Genomic DNA, 18,470 nt, shown 5'->3' on the forward strand with positions numbered 1-18,470 from the left:
TGCATTTAAAATCATTCATGGAACATTTGACGTCTTAAAGTGCAAGTTGGCATCGCAAGGCGACCACGAGAACCACGTGTAGACCAGGTGGCGCCGCGCTCCCATCCGGCTTGCTACGGCTGCTCTCATTGGTTCCCTCAGCCCCCTCCCACCATGACGTTTGTGGGAAAATTGAAGCTGATTGGTGGATCAGTAGACCATATACAAACGTTTCAGGGTTGAAAGAATTTTCATTACACTTCGTTTGAATGTAACGATGGTAATAAATACTTAGTACTCCAAATATTTCATTATCATATTACAAGATTTCACTGATTATGTTACCGATTTCACAAAATAATTTTCAATTTGTCATATATGCAAATAAACATCATTAAGAGCTGGATGTCGCCAGCAGGAAGATGAACACTAATATAGGAGAAATATACAGACCCGCTCGACATCTGTGTACTGAGCTGTTGTCATGTGTAGGTTGTCATAACACTCAGAGCAGAGCCAAGGGCTACACGTTAACCCCCGCCAGCTGAGTCCTCCACTCCACGTGCTACCGAACCTCATAAGTAAAGACGCGGGGACACCACCGAGTCAGTAGCGATCGGGTGGTGGTTAAGGAAACTGTGCCGATCCTCTTGCAAGGAACTTATTGTTTAGCCTCCCTTGGTCTTACTCAAGTGATTGCCACGGTAGTGTCAGACGGATTATTGCTGTTATATTTCCTTCACTGACTTTAGTGAATGATCTAGTGACTTATTCGTTACTGCCAAAGTTTACTGTATTTGGGAGACGTGATCCTTCGAACTCGAAAGTGAAGTACCAAGGCAGGATGATGGGTCCAGCACGCGACGATGTGGGCGCTATGGGCGGCGGTGGCGGAGGAGGAGGAGGAGGTATGAGCGACAGAGGCCGTCGCCCTCAGCGCCACCCTCCTAGCGCTGAGGTTGAGGCCGAGATGAGACTCTACCTCGACAAGCTTAGAGAAATCGTCCCCCACATCCCCAAGAACAGGAAGGTGACGCGACTCGAGCTCATCCAGCACGTGATCGACTACATCTGCGACTTGCAGCACGCCCTCGAGGACCACCCTGGCCTGAGGGAGGAGCCCACCGCCAGGTTCCTCACGCCACCCACCTCCCCTCACCACCTGCAGCAGCACACACCTCCTCACCACGGCCTAACGAACCACACTCCACCGCCCCACCACATGTCACCCGTCTCTCCCATGGGGACCACTAGACAACCTTTGGGCGTCATTTCTACCACCAACACTCTCCAGACAACCGCGGTAAGTCTCTCTCTCTCTCTCTCTCTCTCTCTCTCTCTCTGGCTGCCAGTGGCTCTAGAGACATGCCAGAGCCCCAGCAAGAACCATGACGCCACGCTCTGTGGATCAGTTGTAGTGATCCTCCGACCCTCGTCTGTAGCACGTCCCAGCCCTCACTCCTTGCCACCCCGCGAGTCTCACTCCAGACCACCCACACGTCCTAGCCCTCACCCCTCACCACCTGCACCTCTTATCCACTAGATAGGACGATACAGAGTCCCCCTTGCGCCAACTGGGATTATACAGAGCACTCCTTACTCTAGCTAGGGCGATAGTGAATCCTCCTTGCGCAAACTTCAGCGTTACACCAGATGGAGTGTTACAGAGCCACCAGGTGGGGTGGAAGATTTGTGTTTTACAGAGCCACAACTGTGCCAGCTGGGGTCACAGAAAGCCTCCTAGGCACTGACGGGAATCATGTAGTGCCTTACTTTAACTAGTTTTGGTGATGTAAAGCTTCAATCTCCAGCTGGTGCGGCAGACATCCTTATATATACCGCCTGAGAGGATATAAATCATGTACCACCTTAAATCTCCCTCAGTATTAGTTGGGCTGATTTAAAGCTGGATTCTCACCAGCTTTGTTGATAAAGACTTCATATACAACACATTGAAGTAATAGACTTTATTTGCACAATGTAGAGCTTTACTGACCAAAATGATATTGCATAAACCTTTATCCTCACCACGCGGAGTAATACCACCATCGTCTGCGTTGGTATAGAGCTTCACTCTCCCCGTCTGGGTCTGCATAGAGCTTCATCCTTGTTCTTGTGTGCTACAGAACTTTAATCTCACCAGCTGGGGTCATGTAGAGTTTCACCTGGCGTGATAAAAGAGTCCCATCTTCGCCAGGTGGTACGATGCGAGGCTGCACCTGCACCAGCTGGTGGACAGAGCCAGCATGGCATCTCAGACCTCCGCTTTAGTACAGCTGTTTATCTGTTGACATTTTGACGTGTGTGTGTGTGTGTGTGTGTGTGTGTGTGTGTGTTCAAGAGAGGAGCGAGAATGTTGGCTGGACATAATTTACACATGTCTGTATATTTGTAAGGCCGTAGACGGAAAACACATCATATATATATATATATATATATATATATATATATATATATATATATATATATATATATATATTACACGTGTCACAGTGTCTGGCGTATGTGGATGTGATCGCCAGCATCAATACCGATCGTTCGAGCCATGAACATGTCTGTGTCAACAATCTCCCGCATATTTCCTTCGCATCGTCACTGTTGCTGCTGCTGCTGGCTACGCATGGCCGCCCACTGCGCAGCAGCTGCGCTCAAGCGATCGTCTAAGGCGCTGGTTTTACATGTGAGGTCTGAAATATGCGTAAGTCGTGAGTCATGCAAGCGAAGACCTGACTAATGCTTTCTATTTTTCATGGATTTGTGGTTGATTTGGTTCTTTCCCGTCCAGTAGAATGTGACACGGAGAGGATTTTCCAGCTTTACAGGAACCAGGGTAATCTGTAGGAGTCGAGGAAGACCATGTTCCCTTCTGTAGACTAACGTTATCAAAATGTAAATCCGGGTGGTAATGTGGCCACACGGACACACAGGGATCGGGCCCTGTCAAAGACTTGAATGATTCGTGTTTACCCTTATGACCCACATACATACACACATACACACTCAGGGTGTCACTGCTGTCACCCTGACCTGACCCACCAGCCTGACATCTGACCCGATACGGCGTCCTCTGTAGCCGTTATAACCAGAACAGTACGTGTACTGAGCCAGCGGAATGACATTGCGACCATCTGCGCCACGAGCAGTGTCATCAAGGAAAGGGCTGACCCGGTGTCACCCGCACGAAATAGCCGTCCTCCGCGTCGTCACCCGCGCCAAATAGTTGTCTCCCGCGTCGTCACCCGCACAGGCGAAGTGTCTCCCGCATCGTCACCCGCTCGGGATAGGTGTCTCTCACACGTGCCTTCGGTGACCATGTGCTCAGAGTCTCCTTTTCATTGCTCGGAATTCAAACAACCCATCACCTGCCCAGCCAGCCTCCCCCACACCCCCTTTCACATACCCGTCTGGCGTCAGCTGTCGAGCAGCGAGCACCCGTCATACCCGTCACCCGTCACAACCGTCACCCGGATGGATGTGCACAGCATCTGTCACTTCCGTCCGGCGCGCCTGTGTGCTAGCCTTTAACACGTGCCGCCCTTGTCTGTCTTAACACATGTGATCCGCATACCAGACCACGCCCCATACCCCAGCCGGCTCTGCCTGTCTTCCTCCCTTCCTCCTGACTGTCTTCCTCTTCTCCTCTTTGTCTTCCTCCCCTCCTGAATGACTTCCTTACCTCATACCTCTCTTCCTACCCCCCCCCCCCCCGCCCATCCTCCTTCCCTCCTGACTGTCCTTCCCCCCACCTCTTGACTGTCGTCCTTCCCTCCTGTCTTTCCTCCTTCCCTCCTGTCTGTCTCCCTTCCCTCCTCCTGAGTTAGTCTTTAGTTAGTCGTCCTGTCATGACTGCCATCTGGCCACATGGCAACCTCACCCCTTCCCGTCTTCCCCCCCCCCCCCTCCTCCTCCCCCTCCACCTCCACCATCCATGGTTGGCCACACCAACACCATCCTCAACTATTCCTGGACACCAGCAGACATTCCCCGCTGGAGGCTCGATACCCGTGGAGAGGCGTTAAGTATGACACCTGAGGAAGTGAGGTTGGTATAAGTATGACATCCGCTGGGAGGAGGGAGAGCGTTAAGCATGACTCTCGGAGGAAGAAGACAGTATTAGCCTCAGTAGAACACGTAGGAGAGGATCTTAAGTATGACACATGAGGGAGTAAAGGTGATGAGTGTGATAGCCAAATGAGGAACGAAAGGTGTTAAGTCTGTCAACAAGGCAAGGAGGGGAAGGAATGAGTGTTGGGTGAGTAAAAGGCCTCACCAGGGTTAGTGTGAACCCTTCGTCAGGAATACCTTGGACGAGGCCCCACGAGGCTTGACGAAGGAGGAGCCCTCTCCGATTTATTTTCCTCTCACGCTAGGTGAACCAGAGCGGACGTGGTTTTTTCCTGTTGATCAGTGGTTTATGGTCGTTTTAGAGGAGTTTTATGGATGATTTAATCCAGTAAACTGTGTAGATGGGTTATATATAAATGGTTCAGTGATAGTTTCGAAACTTTTTTTGAAGTTGGCTCAAAACCTGATTTATTTATTATATTTAGTCTTCTGCTTGAAGTAAACTGTACATTCGTTAGTTGTTTATCTTCCAGTTTCTTCTTTTTCCTAATTAACATCCATTAGTAACCCATTAGGATCTTCAGATGTACAGTGCAGACTCTATGTGATTGCTGATGTCTGGCATAATGATACTCGCTCAGTAAAGTTTAGCATTTGATGATAAGACTCTCTAAGAATATAATCTTCATTACTACCATTTTCATTTTTTCGCTCCTCTTTATGTAATATTTTGTTTAGCATATATCAAGGATTTCAGGCGTACATTAGCTCATGATTTACCTACTTGATTACAGTTTGGATTTCTGATTTACATGTTTTTTGTTTTTGTTTTTTATAAAGTTTTTCTATAGGTTGTCTATGTGCCAACCTTCAGCCGATAATGGTGGTGCGTTTCGGAAGCCGATGGAGTTAGGGAGAGCAGGGAGTGTTTTAGGGAGGGGAAGTAGGGGTTTAGGGAGTGGTTTAGGGAGGGGAGGGAGTGATTTACGGCGTCTGGGAGGGAGTGGTTTAGGGAGAGACAGGGAGGGAGGGGAAAGAGACAGGGAGGGGGCATAGGGGTGTGGCGTCGGCTGGTGTGTATCATCCAACTGTTAGTGCCAGTTGCATCCTCTTCCTCCTCCTCCTCCTCCTCCTTCATCGTCCTTCTCTTGAAAAATGTTAATGATATAAAAAGGCAGTGAAATGTAAGACAAATTAGGAAACTTGAATTCGTGTAGATAAACCTAGGTAGAGTTTCCCTTGAGAGATAAACACTGTTTGGTTAAGCCATCTGAAGATAAGTGGACACTTCGAGGCGACATGTTAACATGTATAGCCAGACACATGTACGCCTTCTTGAGGAGTGTAGAGGCGATATCTGAAGATGTGATACGTTAAGGTGTTAGGCTAGTTGGAGGGCGGGATGCTGGCCGTTGGGGAGGGAGGCTAGAAGACACAGATGCTGTTGTTGGGATCTCGAGGGGAGGGGGAGCAGCGCCCCCGGCTTCCCTGGGGACCCGCGGCCTGGGAGTAACTGCAGCTGGTTCCTGCCCAGCTGTACCAGGGTAGGGAACGGCGGGGGAAATAAGGGAGGAGGTAGCCTCCAGCTGGTGAGGACTACATTCAGTATTCCCAAACTACCAGTTAGATTATCATCATGTTATAACGATGGTTCACGTACCTCCATTTCCTTTGGGGTAACTGAGATCACCCAAGGACGATATCAGTTATTCTCTTATGCTCACAATTATATCTATTTACAATGGGTTAGACATGTACGGAACCTTGGGACGTGGACTGGGGTCAAGTGATCATGTGATGCTGTATAAATTAACTATTTTCTCTGTTTTAAACTTGCCCTCTGAAGATGTGGTAATACACAAAAGTTCTTATGGTCCTCGTGTTTCCTTTTCCAAGTGGTGCTTCTGCATTTATGAAATCACGTGTTTTTTTGTGATTTCCTGCATATATATATATATATATATATATATATATATATATATATATATATATATATATATATATATATATATAGTAGACGTTCAACAACACGTCAGCACTTCTGCCAGACACGCTTGATCATGGGTTTCGGTGGACAGTCGCCCGATTGTTTAAAACGGAAGGTGAGAGAAGGGTCACTTTCTCTTATCTAAAAGCGGGACTTCCGGCCGTCTGCGTCGTCCCTTTCCTTTCCTGACTCTGAAACGGAGGGGGAAGTGGAGTTGGGATTACCAGCAGATCACAGGAGAGGATTGTGCAGTCATACCAGCTCCTGACGGTTTGAATAAAAGATTTTGTTTCTTTAATGAAAAAAGTTAAGTTTGTTCATCGCGTCTTGTGAAACTATTGGGTATGTTTGGTGGGAGGTCATGGTGGCTGGAGTGGTGGGTGGGTGGCAGGTGTGGTGCGGTGTCCCAGATGTGAACTGCCACAGCTGCGGGCTTGGCCGCACCTGCACCTGCCCGGGGCGCGCGGGCCGTGAAGCACGTCTACTGGCCCACGTGTTGAAGGGTGTGGGGGGCGGGCGGCCTCAGTGGAGCTGAAATGAGGGGGGGGGAGGGGGAAGCACTGGTGCTAAGGGGGTCTCAAACCCGTTGAGCACGACGTTACGACCTCTGAGGCCTCACATCATTCCTCGTATTGGTCGACTTATATGACTTAATCTCTTATCTCTGCCTTTCCTCACACCAGATTCTGCTCTTCCACTATCTCCCGTCTCCAGTGAGCTTCCTTACCACTGTCCCTCCTCCAGTGAGTCTTACCCTCTGGTGAGTCCCCCCCGAGTGAGTGTCCCCTCTAATTAATGTCCCCCATTAGTGAGCTCCCCATCAGAGAGCCGTCCACTTCAGGTAGTGGGAGTGATGGGCCGCTGGTGTTCCGGGGTCCGGGTGTGTAGCCTTGCCTAACACCACCTGGCCGTCCGACCTGCACCTGGACACACCCACCCACCCACCCACCGGCCCTCTACCCTTTTCAACCATCTGCTAACACCCACCTCCCCTGGGGTTGTCCCCTGCGAAACCATCCACTCACCCATGTTGCTTCAGCAGCAGTGTAGTTTGGCCAAGGAGGAACATAGGTCCATGGTTGCCTGCTTGGAAACTGGTTAGTAAGATGGCATAGAGCCTGATTGGCTGATTGGTTGTGTGGTTTTCTAGCTGCCAGCCTGTCTCGTTGGCTGACTTACTGGCTGGGTGGTTTGTTGGGTGTATGGATGAATGGATGGCTAGGTAGGTGGGTTGACTGGTGGGTGAGGGATGTGTTCGGGCCAGCCGACCTTGAAGCCGGCGGCGCCGTTCGGCCCGAGTTTGGCCGCCAATAAGGAAAGTCACGCCACCTGTTCCCTCTAAGATCCTTTCTTTTATTCTTCTTCGTTTCCCTCTCCTTAATTAGCCTCCCATGAAATCCATCTTGTGTTCGTTTTCTATGTTCACCTTTACATTTCTTTCAACTTCGATCGTACTCCGAATTCAGCGCTTCACATTTCCAGTCATTCACCAGTTAATCACGTATTTTCACATGTATAATTTTTTTCCAGTATATATCATTTGATTTTATGCTATAAAGCATCTGCTACCTCATAATATAGCTATTGTACAATGTTTTTGGCTTAAAGCCTTTATTGTTTTTATAATTCGAATAAGATTTTTATACTATTTAGGAATTAGAGGCTCACAACTTTCCTCCGTTATTCAAATATATTATATGACGAAAAATTTATACGTTTATTAACATCAGTAAATTATCAGGTGGTGAGCGTGGTAGCTTAGCCGAACCTGCGAGATTCGCGCGTGTGTGACGGACTGTGTCTCCGTCGAGCCCGCCCGCCCGCTGCCATTGTCTCATTCATGCTTCCATAATTACAACTTTCTTATCTTCTAATTAAGTTTATGAGCAAAAAATAGTAATAAATGATCAGTGTTGGAATATTTGATTTTTGCATCGAGGAATAAAACGTATAGTTCTTATATATGAAGCTTTCTCATTGGTGGCTGTGCGTGACCTTTTGATTACATTTGTAATCAGCTTATAAGGCTTAATTGTACATAACCTTCATTGGTGATCTTGTTTGGATTTAGAAACCATGCGGAAGACTACTTCTCAGATGGTGTAGGACGGGAAATGAACCAATTCAAATTCTTTTCTTGCCAATAACCTAATACGACTTTCGGATCAGCACGCTGGAGGAAACCGTTAAAGTCTGGCGTTTGCTGCCGCGGCCTGGCGGCAGGAGGAGCTTGGGGCAGGGGGAGGCGGGAGGGAGCAGGAAGGAAGGAAGGAAGTAGAACTGGATGAATGAAGCCCAGAATGGCAAGCACCTGGTGAGGGGCCTGCCGGACACTCCCTGCACTCATTAACGATGCATAGAAAACGAGCAGTGTAAGGTAGCCAGATGCTACCAAGCGCGGCCCTGGGTAAATATTACGCCGATTATTATTTATTTATGGCAGAGGTTGATGGTAGGTAGCGGCGGCTTGCGCCAGGTGTGGCCTGACGGACCAGAGGAAGTGCTAAGACAGAGGAGGCGTGAGCGGGTGAGAGGTGAATGGGTTCCGGAGACGCGCCACCTGCTCCCGATACTCCGCACAAACATGCATTGCCAAACACCGCGACACTCCGTCTGGCATTTAAAACTTGCTAAATACACGAAAAAGATTGTGAGGAAGAAGTCCAGTTTATGGAAAAGGTATAGATATACGGGCGCTGAGGTGTGTAGGAAATAGTTCTTGTATTAGTTGTTATGAGGCATGTGAATACGGAGTTAAGCGAAGAAGGTTGAGTGGTACTGTAGCGCCCATGACGCCTGCTGGGCCGGGAAGTTTGGCCGAGCGCCGCAATTCAGACACACACACACACACACACACACTTTGCTGAGGCACGTGAGCTGGTGAAATGAGATTAGATTTCCTGACAGGCGTGCAAGGGGTACAAACCAAAAAAACGTCAAGTACTAAAGCCTCACAAACTGAGGTGTTCCGCAAGGATCAGCTTTGGGACCGCTACTGTTCCTAGCATAAATGTGAAAGAGTTAGCACAAGGAATTGAATCGTACTTGAATGTGTTCTTGGTTAAGGCTAGAATTATGAAAGGAATTATTTGTGTTATGACAACGTACTCAAAACTACTTAGGCTCAAGCATTGGTCCCTAAAATTGGGTGATGAAAGTTAGCTGTTTGTCCATCACCAGAAAACCACATTACGGGAGCTGTTCGAGGACATAACCTGTAGCATTTTCTGAACTATCAGATGACACGGTATATGCATGATTGTGTTATTGTTACCATTCATGACATTATATTTTCATTTCCGTTTTTTATGTTACTTTTCTTTACAATGACTACAATTATCTGATCGTATATTAATGACTACAGTTATTGGAGCACACTTGAATGACTACACAAGTATCGGAGCGAACATACATAAAGGACTAAGCAATTATCGGAATATGCTTATAATACGGTTGACACTTCATAGTAATGGAAGCATTAGGTGACTTTACAGCTATAGAAGCATAGAGTAGGAGTGACTAGAGGTGAGGGAGCAGAGGGTATGTGAACGAGCCGCGTTAATGACCAGAGGGAGGGTTAGTGTGAGGGCGGGGTATATCTCCATTCATTGAGTGCAGCTGATCAGGCGGCCCGAACCGCTGATAGATGTGGTGCAGGGGCACCGCAGGGGAAGTGGGGGTTGGGAGGGGAGTTAGCTTGGGGGCACGGGAGGAGAGAGAGAGAGAGAGAGAGAGAGAGAGAGAGAGAGAGAGAGAGAGAGAGAGAGAGAGAGCAGATGGAAAAAGAGGAAAGAGAGAGGGTTTGGTTGTTGTCACGTGACCTCCACAACAGCTGTTGGGGGGAGACAGGTGCAGGGGGGTGGGAGGTCTTTATGGGGGCAGCTCTCCCACTGTCACCCAACGCACCATCACCTCATAATTACCTTCTTTTAACTCCCGTATCATTCTCCCCCACTCCAGTCACCAGCACTACCACCATCAGTTTCCAACACACCCTCCATCAGTCCCAACACTTTCTCCATCAGTCTCCAGTACTTCCTCCATCAATCCGCTAAACTCCCTCTATCAGTCTCCATCACCATCTGTTTGAAAGTACAGGTTTGTACTGCGTAATATGACGAAGGCCGTCTAGCTTCAGGGAACGAGAGGGAGGCAAATGATGGAGGAGTTCTCCCTCCGTCTTCCCTCCCCTCTTGTTAATCTCTCTCTCTCTCTCTCTCTCTCTCTCTCTCTCTCTCTCTCTCTCTCTCTCTCTCTCTCTCTCTCTCTCTATGATTCACCGTTCCTTACAGCGGTGTCTGTATGTCAGATTATCTATGTCTGTCTTTCTCTTCATCTAGTAGTTACAGAAGACCTTGCCGCTGGAGAGTAAATAAAAACAGAAGGTAGTGCGTAACACACCTTACACAAGAGATGTGAGTGTTACAAGGTTATAGCAAGCATAACCACAGTAAGAAGTAGCAACAACCGAAAGTATAACAAATTTGGGAAGTATTTTACAAACATATGGAAAACTTTTCCTACAAGTGTTTAATGTTTTGCCTGCCGTTAAGAGCAAATCGAAATGCCATGGCATAACCCAGTAGTGCTGCCTTGCCGTCAATACCTGCCACCATGGTATACTACTCTACCATCTCTGCTAAACATCTTGAAAATCTCTCTCGTTTGACCTTGCTAGGGAGTATGGTCACGCATACCCTCTCCCTTGACCTTACCCGTTGGGCGAATCGACCTGCTTTCCCTGGAGGTTGACTGTGTCCACGTAGTCCGTCAAGAGTAAACAGGTGTAAGTGCACAGACCAGTGTATAATGGGTCAGTCATGCACTCCTTCCCCATCCCCACCTTTCCTTCGGTAGTGGTGTGAGGTGAGCACACAGTCAGGGTCAGTGTTCGTAAACAAACCACAAGCTTCCGGAAAAAGAGTATAAGAATGAGTGCGTTGTGTCAGGGGTTTGACTGCGGGTAGAGACTGTGATAGCGTCATTGTGATTGTTCTTCAGGAAAGTAAAAGTGCGTGATGAGTGTGTTTAAAGAACTGATTAGGAATCAGGAGGTCATGAAGATCGCATGGAAGTCTGAGAACGTTTGGAAAATGTAGGTGCATTAAGATCGTGTGAGTGCCTTAGTACGGTGAGGACGCATGTGTTTGAACGTAAATGATGAAAGTGATTATTTAAGTTCGGTAGAAGTGTGCAATTGTCTGGGAAGCACCAGTATCATAATGATTAAGTCATGAGTATATAAATGCGTGGGGATTGTGTATGTGGTAGGACACTCAAAGCGTCTGCTTATATGACAGGATTGAGTGCATCGGCAGCATGAATAAATGAGTAGTAGGGGAGGTGCGTCACGAGTAAGAGTGCGTGAGGCGAGTGAGAGAATGTCTGGCTTCAAGTGTGTCATGTTTCTGTTCTATTGATCTTCCCTTCCGGGTGAGCAGTCTTCCTAAAATTTACAATTTCCTGTTTATGGTCAGACAAAACGGAAGAAAAATCCGTGTTTTATTCCAGTAAGGATATCAGCCTGAATATATTCTTTAACAAAGATTAAACTTTAGCGGCTAATAATGAAATTAAATGTTGGTTCGTACCATTTAGGACGCTGCAGCTGTACAGCGAGCGACATGCGTTCATATAGTTATGATAATAAGGACACATTCATTACACGGTGCTGTAAAAAAAATTATCCTATTCATAAAACGATGAAACAAGAGGGAGGCAGCGGTAGCGGAAGGCCACGTCCCATCTGGCCGCCACAGTCGGACGTCCGCCCAAATGTTATGTGTGTACCCAGATGTCGCACCATCACAAGTCTGCCAACTGTTACATCGAGAAAATCCCTCATTGTCGCTAATTTCTATCATGATTATCGTTACGGACAAGATAGATTATTGCTCATACAATTGAAGTAAGTTTCGGTGTACCTAAATAAGGTGTTTGACAGTCTGAAATATTTCCTGGTGTAGCTAATGTTGTTGGTAAGCTTGTGTGTGCGAGGGGAGGTACGCCGCAGTCCCAGCCCCACGCAGATGACTGACTATGTTGCAACTCGAGGAGTTCCCACATTTTCCGCAGCGTTATTAACCCATAAAACATCCTTCAATTATGTTTTTCCTTCATTGAGTTTCTTACATAACATATATTTTCAGACGGAAGTGAAATTTCACTGTCAGGTCGCCTTCAGGTATAGTAAAGTTCATTCAACAAACTATTGTCTCACGGTCACAAAGCTGTTAACATTGCCCTTATCTACAGGTGCACCTGTTCCCACTAGCGGTCGTTTTATGCCCAGAAACGCGTCGGGGAATGCATATTCGTGTGTTTATAAGTGCAAGATCGTGTTTTATGGCGTAATGCATCATGGGAATAAGTACTTCACTGTAATTACATATATGCTGATATATACATCCATTCATTTTTCGGTATTTGTGTGTGAATGCTGATGTTGGGATTTACGTGTGTAAACATGCCTTTATGAGGCTGGCAGACATGTTCGCAAAGATTATGAGAAAATGTTCTTCCTAGATTACCTCAGATTCACCTCTGTATCATTCAGAAGTTTTACATAGAGAACTAGGTAACCTGTCGCGCTGTTTTGCACAATATGTACTTGGAAATGAATGTCGCTATTATACAACAGAAGCTCCACCTTCCCCATTACGAATTCGCCACAATGAACGTTTTAAAGGATTTATGAATGATAAACAGGATATAACAGAAGTACTAGACACATAACAAACGTCATTGTAGTGTGATTTAAGTTGCATTGTTATGTACATGATGAATCTTTTTTGACATCAGTACGTTGAAAGTACTTCAGATAAAAATTTGCAAATTGAAAACGATTTGGCAAAAAATTAAAGTACTAATAGAGGTGGTAGCCCTGTCTGGTGAGGGCGACAGTGGTCCAATTATCAGAGATCATTCCCTCTCGTTGTTGCCAGATTTATTTCCGGCGGAACAGGTCGTCACGCCTCATCAGCTCGTTCTAAATGTATTGTAACTCACAGGATCTGAGAGACGTGTCCTCTGAACGTGATATATGAATGTATTAGACCCACAGGCTGTGGACATCAGGCTTGATTAACTAGTAAATTCTGACGTTCACTATACGACTGCCTAATCAGTGTTACAGTATGGTTATGTAAACATTGGTGACTGGCGAGGTGTGAAGTGAACAATGTGTGGGTCCACTTATACACTTTGCGGTTGTCATTTTAATTATTTCCTCCTTGCTCCAAGGCGCTATGGAAAGTAGTAGTCACCTGTAGTAGTCATTTCTCATATCAGATTCAGTTTGAACTATTTTTACTCAGTTCTACCCTGAAATTTTATCTTTTCTATAACGCGTGTGTATTCATATTCAAGGCCATGTTGAGCAAGGCTGAGGGGGTCCATTCCCTCCTCCCCTTCATACATCCGGAACAGATGGACGTAGTGACCCCATCCCAATTTAATGGTAGTGTTGTTTTGTGACCCTTTCATCAGGTTTGATGAAAACCCACACACACATTGGAGAATGATATATACTTTGGTGAAAACAGAATCTAGAAGCTGATTTGTCATAGTTACCAGAAATATAATTCATGTTCCTGGATGATCCCGGTGTATGTGCTGTCAGTTTATGGTTTCTATAACCATTTATTTGATAAATTTGTAGATGTGTTGTACGTACCGTTTATCCACAGATGTTTCTATCTTTAACAGATGAGGCGAGACGTGACTAAGACGACGACGAGCCGACTGAGCGGCTCCATATCCCATACCTTCCCGGGCAACACGTGAAGACCTCACCCCTCACCACTACCCACCATTACCATCCCCGTCCCTTCCCCGCCGCCGCTGTCGCCGCCTTCACCGCCTACATCTGCCGGCTGAACCTACCCCTGGCGCCTCGGCCTCGTCCGTCTGGTGCTGTTGGAGCCGGCGGACGCGGACTTTGAAGAACTGCTATCAAGTGTTGGCTGATCAATATTCTTGAGTGCCACAATCAAAGTCTTCTACAGAGGTACAGAGCGAATCCCTAACCTGACCTATCGGTGGTAAACCAGTTAACTTGAGACTGTTTAGCCATTGGTTTCGGGAACAAAAAACGGCAGTTAATGTATTACTTACAAGCCTCCAAGGGGTGAAATAATGACTAGTTTAACGGAGGTACATAACCAGACACGCACCCCCCGTTTGCTTGTTGAATATTGTTGTTAGTCTTAGTATGTTTGTAGCAGTAATTACACAGGTCATGTTAGAAGACCCGTAACTCTTCCATAAGTTCCTGTTTTTCATGATAACTCTTCCATAAGTTCCTGTTCTTCATGGTAACTTACATATGTTCCTGTTTGTCATGGTAACTCTTCCATAAGTTCCTGTTTTTCATGGTAACTCCTATATGTGTTTTTTCCCAAATCATTTTGAATTCTGTCACCTTGTGAGGACGATGATCTTTCCAGCCAGCGGTGCCCACTCGAGCGAAAATATAAGAAAGACGAGACGGCTCCATGAATGTGTAAAGATATGAAGATGCTCATTGTGCGTGTGAAACTATTTGTGTGTGTGTGTGTGTGTGTGTGTGTGTGTGTGTGTGTGTGTGTGTATGACATTGTGTATATGTATGACTATGTAGCAGAGCAGTTGATGTGTCTAGGAAGACCTGCTGTGTGGCGACGTTTCATGATGGCAAACTAACCCACTTCTGCACTTAATGAAGGAACGGGTTCTTACTTTGGGACTCCCTGTGTATCGGCGTTCCCTTCCTCGGTTCCTCTGACGGAAGGAATGAGTCTGGTTCCGGGGACTGGCACAAATCAAATCATACCTTCTTCTGTCATCGTCTCCACCCCACAACCACCACCACTACCTGGCTTAACAGCTCCTATGCTGGCTACTAGGCCTCCCCCTCCACACCAACACCACATGGCTCACAACTGTCTCCTTCTGCTGTTGGTGTGAAGCGCCACAGCTGGGTGGAGGGTGACACATGTGCGCCGTCTGCTTCACCTCCCCCGTCAGTGCCACACGCTGACAGCTACTTTTATCTTCGTTCTGCGACACATGGGGTCCTGCTTCTGCGACACATGGGACTTCCTTTTTCCTTTCTTCCTAGTTATGGGACCTTCCTGTTCCCTTATCCCTGGCTGTAGGACACATGGGACTTACCTATTTCCTTGACCCTATCTCTGGGACTATCCTGAATATTACCCTTTCAATCTGCGACATGTGGGACTCTCCTGATTCCTAACGCTTAGTTCGGCAAGACATGTCGCCCCCATTTCTGTCTCCGCTACTCGACTCATGGGAGTCCACCTACACCTTAACCTCACTACGCGACGCATGGGAGTCTGCCTGTTCCTTAACTTCACAGCTCGACACATGGGGGACCAATAAACCATCGGGGAAGCCTGAGCCAGGAGACCATATGGTTGCCAACTGGCGGGTGGAGCTTCTGACGTGGCGGGCCGGACAGATGGTTCTCCCGCCGTGAGGTCCTCGTCGAGGTGCAGGGTTACCAGGAGGCGCCGCATACAGTAGTACCCTCAGCCGCCCACACCTCCCACCACCCCACCTCCTTCACGTGAGGCGAGGCAAGACACTAGACTGGCGCTCAAGCTGGAGGAAAAGACATTTGTATACGAAGTGGCTGCGGGAGCCTATCATTCTTTATGTGGGAATCCTGTGAGACCAGCCAATACAGGGAGGGTGTTATTACTATCCCACACAGCCGCAGATGACACCCACAGCATGTCCAGCCACTCCCCACAGCACCAGCTGATACACGCAGCTCTGCCTAACAGCAGAACAGTAAATGGTAAACATATGTGTTGTGTGTGTGTGTGTGTGTGTATGTGTGTATATATATATAGTGGAGAGCAACATGTCATAGTAACAGCTGAAGATTATCGTCCTCAGCAAGTGACTCTATTTTTTATAACACACCAAAGAACACAATTGTAATGTTTAGAAACTTTTTTTTTTGTTTTTGCATTGTAGGATATTCTCTAGTATCATATAAATGCAATATATGTATAAACCTTGTATGATAGCCTCAGAGACTAGCAAAGTCTATTGTGGGTAACAGTAAGCCAATGGTGGCGCCCACAGCATCGTCGTCAGCTGTTCAGAGATGTTGTTGTTGTCAGCTGTTCAGTGACGTCACAGAAGCCCCAAAGGCGTGACATTTCTGAACAAGGGCCTCATCTCAAACACTCAGATCATGTCCAAGTGTAAGGTTGCTCTTCGGAAACTATAAGAGAAGTTTTTTCCGAGTAACTTTATGCACAGTGATTGAATTTCCTGTTGTCATTTAACTATAGTCTTAATGTGATTGTATGTTACCAAGTATACTTTGTCTTCGTTCGTCCAGTGTCGTCAAGACTTGCTATAGTATTTGCTCCCTGAATACTGTTCCACAACCCTTGGGCACAACGGTATGACCCTTGTGTATGATGAACTCGCCGTAGACCTGGTCCTTTAGGATCAAGTCAGAGACGAGAGTGTATCATACCCAAAGCTCGTACCATCGTATTCAAGGGTCGTACCGTAGTACTCAGAGGTCGTACCATCGTGTTCAAGGATCCAATCATTTTGAAAGAATAACAATAATCACCACGATAGTTGACGCTGGAATTTGCCGTCTCCTTAAGAAAGCAAAAAACGCCAGACTCGAACGTCCTGCAAAGCTGACCAAATGGGGCAGGAGGATGTTGGAAACGGTGTCTGTAGTCCGTTAGTTTAACCATTTAATTACCTGTGCACAGAACTAGTCCACTTGAGTTTCGGATGGTCACCAATAGTCACGTGACCCCCTTCATCGCCCCCTACAAAGGCGAGTTGTCTTAGTCAAAGAGGCGATCCTTCACCTATTGAGCCTGATGGGATATGCCTTTTGGTCCTGAGCACGAGTGTGGGAGCACACCATGTGTGTGTGGTTGCCTCGGAGGAAGGGAAAATACGTCATACTGACGGAGTTCTGACCGAAGTGACGTATGTGTCAGCCATCTTGAACCAAAATTTCATAAGATAAAATGTTTGTCTGTCTGTCGTTGTATCACACTTCACGACAAATTATTATTCACAAATCATTTATCTATATTCATTTGTTTTACTTAACGGAAAAGGTGTGTTTCTGAAGACATACTTTATTTCAAAAGTAAGTGTGTTTATAGACATTGTATTTATGTCTACCAGTATTTCTATGTGTAATAAAAGTATACATGTTTGAGTTAGTCATTTATCAGTTATTTCCACTGCGATTAGTTATGTTCTCTTCTGTTCTGAGAGTAGAGAGATAAACAGGTGGTGTATTGGCCCAGGTACCAGCTGGGAGACCCAAATACCAGTTGGGAGACCTGGGTACCAGCTGCGAGACCCATGTACCTGCTGGGAGATCTGGGTACCAGCTGCGAGACCCATGGCTGCTTCTGTCTCAGTGCCTTTATCACGATATTTGTAATAAAAGTTTTTCGATTCTTACTTTTTCATTTTCCTGTTTACTGACGCCTTACATTAAATGTTACATCCTAACAAAGTTATATGTACGGAGAAGTCAAAAAGTTTTGAAAAGAAAAATAGATAAGGTCAAAAAGGTATATGACCAAGTTTATTTTTCATCGTAATCTTCAGTGATCTAAACGTCCGGTGGTTAGTCTTGTATAAGCCCTCACCCCGCTGCTCAGACCAGCAGCCTCCATAAGTCTCTCGTCATCGTCATCATGCTCGAAGCAGCCGTCATCACGCGGGTGTGGGTCCTCAAGTCCCGAAATGGATAACAGTCACCAGGGGCCAGGTGTGGTAGGGTGGCGGTGGTGGAGGTGGAGACTCGGGGAAACAGACACGGATAGCAGTTCGTGCAGGACGGGCCTTGTAGACCGGCATGTATGACATCTTCATACTTGAAAGACGTTCCAAATGCTCAGATAAAATCACGTTCACAATATCTAAAAGTGAGTTTCTCATCTCAAAACCAAATCTCTCGGTAACGTTGGTGGGAGGTGAAGTGAGACAACGTTGGTCAAGCAAATGCTACATGTTAATATTATGTTACAAGTGTCAACATTCTGTGTAAGAGATGAGAAGACATGGATTCCTTACAAGAATATGTAAATTGTCCCGTCCATATGTGTAGGTGAGCCGTTATATGTATATGATCACACATCATTTAGAGTGTGAAGTATGATGTGATGGTAATTGTAATTTCCCAATTTGATCTATTTGGTTACAGGGACTGACTTCCACACTCGAGAAGCCCCCAATCTCTTGAACTTCCATTCTCACACAGTCATTCTGAACCTCTGTCTGTTGTCAGCGTTCACAGTCTCACTGTGTGAGTTCGTGAGGAGGAAGCCATCTGCATCAACGAGACACACACACATGTTGCCTGATCCAACACCTTGGGGTCCCACACATGTGACCTCCACATTTTCTTTCCACCACCACACTTTCATGT

The 18,470-nt window shown here is 46.6% G+C and overlaps 1 protein-coding gene across 1 annotated transcript; it reads left to right on the top strand.

Moving 5' to 3' along the window:
• The first annotated feature begins 489 nt into the window (after nucleotides 1-489).
• LOC139760070 (uncharacterized) lies at nucleotides 490-17,493 on the top strand. Its single transcript, XM_071682864.1, has 2 exons — nucleotides 490-1,282; nucleotides 13,739-17,493. The coding sequence occupies exons 1-2, from the start codon at nucleotides 824-826 to the stop codon at nucleotides 13,814-13,816; spliced, it is 537 nt and encodes a 178-aa protein (XP_071538965.1). The 5' UTR covers nucleotides 490-823; the 3' UTR covers nucleotides 13,817-17,493.
• Nucleotides 17,494-18,470: the final 977 nt, after the last annotated feature.

The sequence above is a fragment of the Panulirus ornatus genome, chromosome 35, assembly GCF_036320965.1.
Source record: "Panulirus ornatus isolate Po-2019 chromosome 35, ASM3632096v1, whole genome shotgun sequence".
In the NCBI taxonomy this organism is placed as follows: Eukaryota; Metazoa; Arthropoda; class Malacostraca; order Decapoda; family Palinuridae; genus Panulirus; species Panulirus ornatus.

Bases quoted from the DNA above. Each gene is read 5' to 3' on its own strand.
- LOC139760070 (XM_071682864.1), top strand. From the start codon at position 824: ATGATGGGTCCAGCACGCGACGATGTGGGCGCTATGGGCGGCGGTGGC. The intron at 1,283-13,738 runs GTAAGTCTCTCT...TATCTTTAACAG, and splicing joins ACACTCTCCAGACAACCGCG to ATGAGGCGAGACGTGACTAA.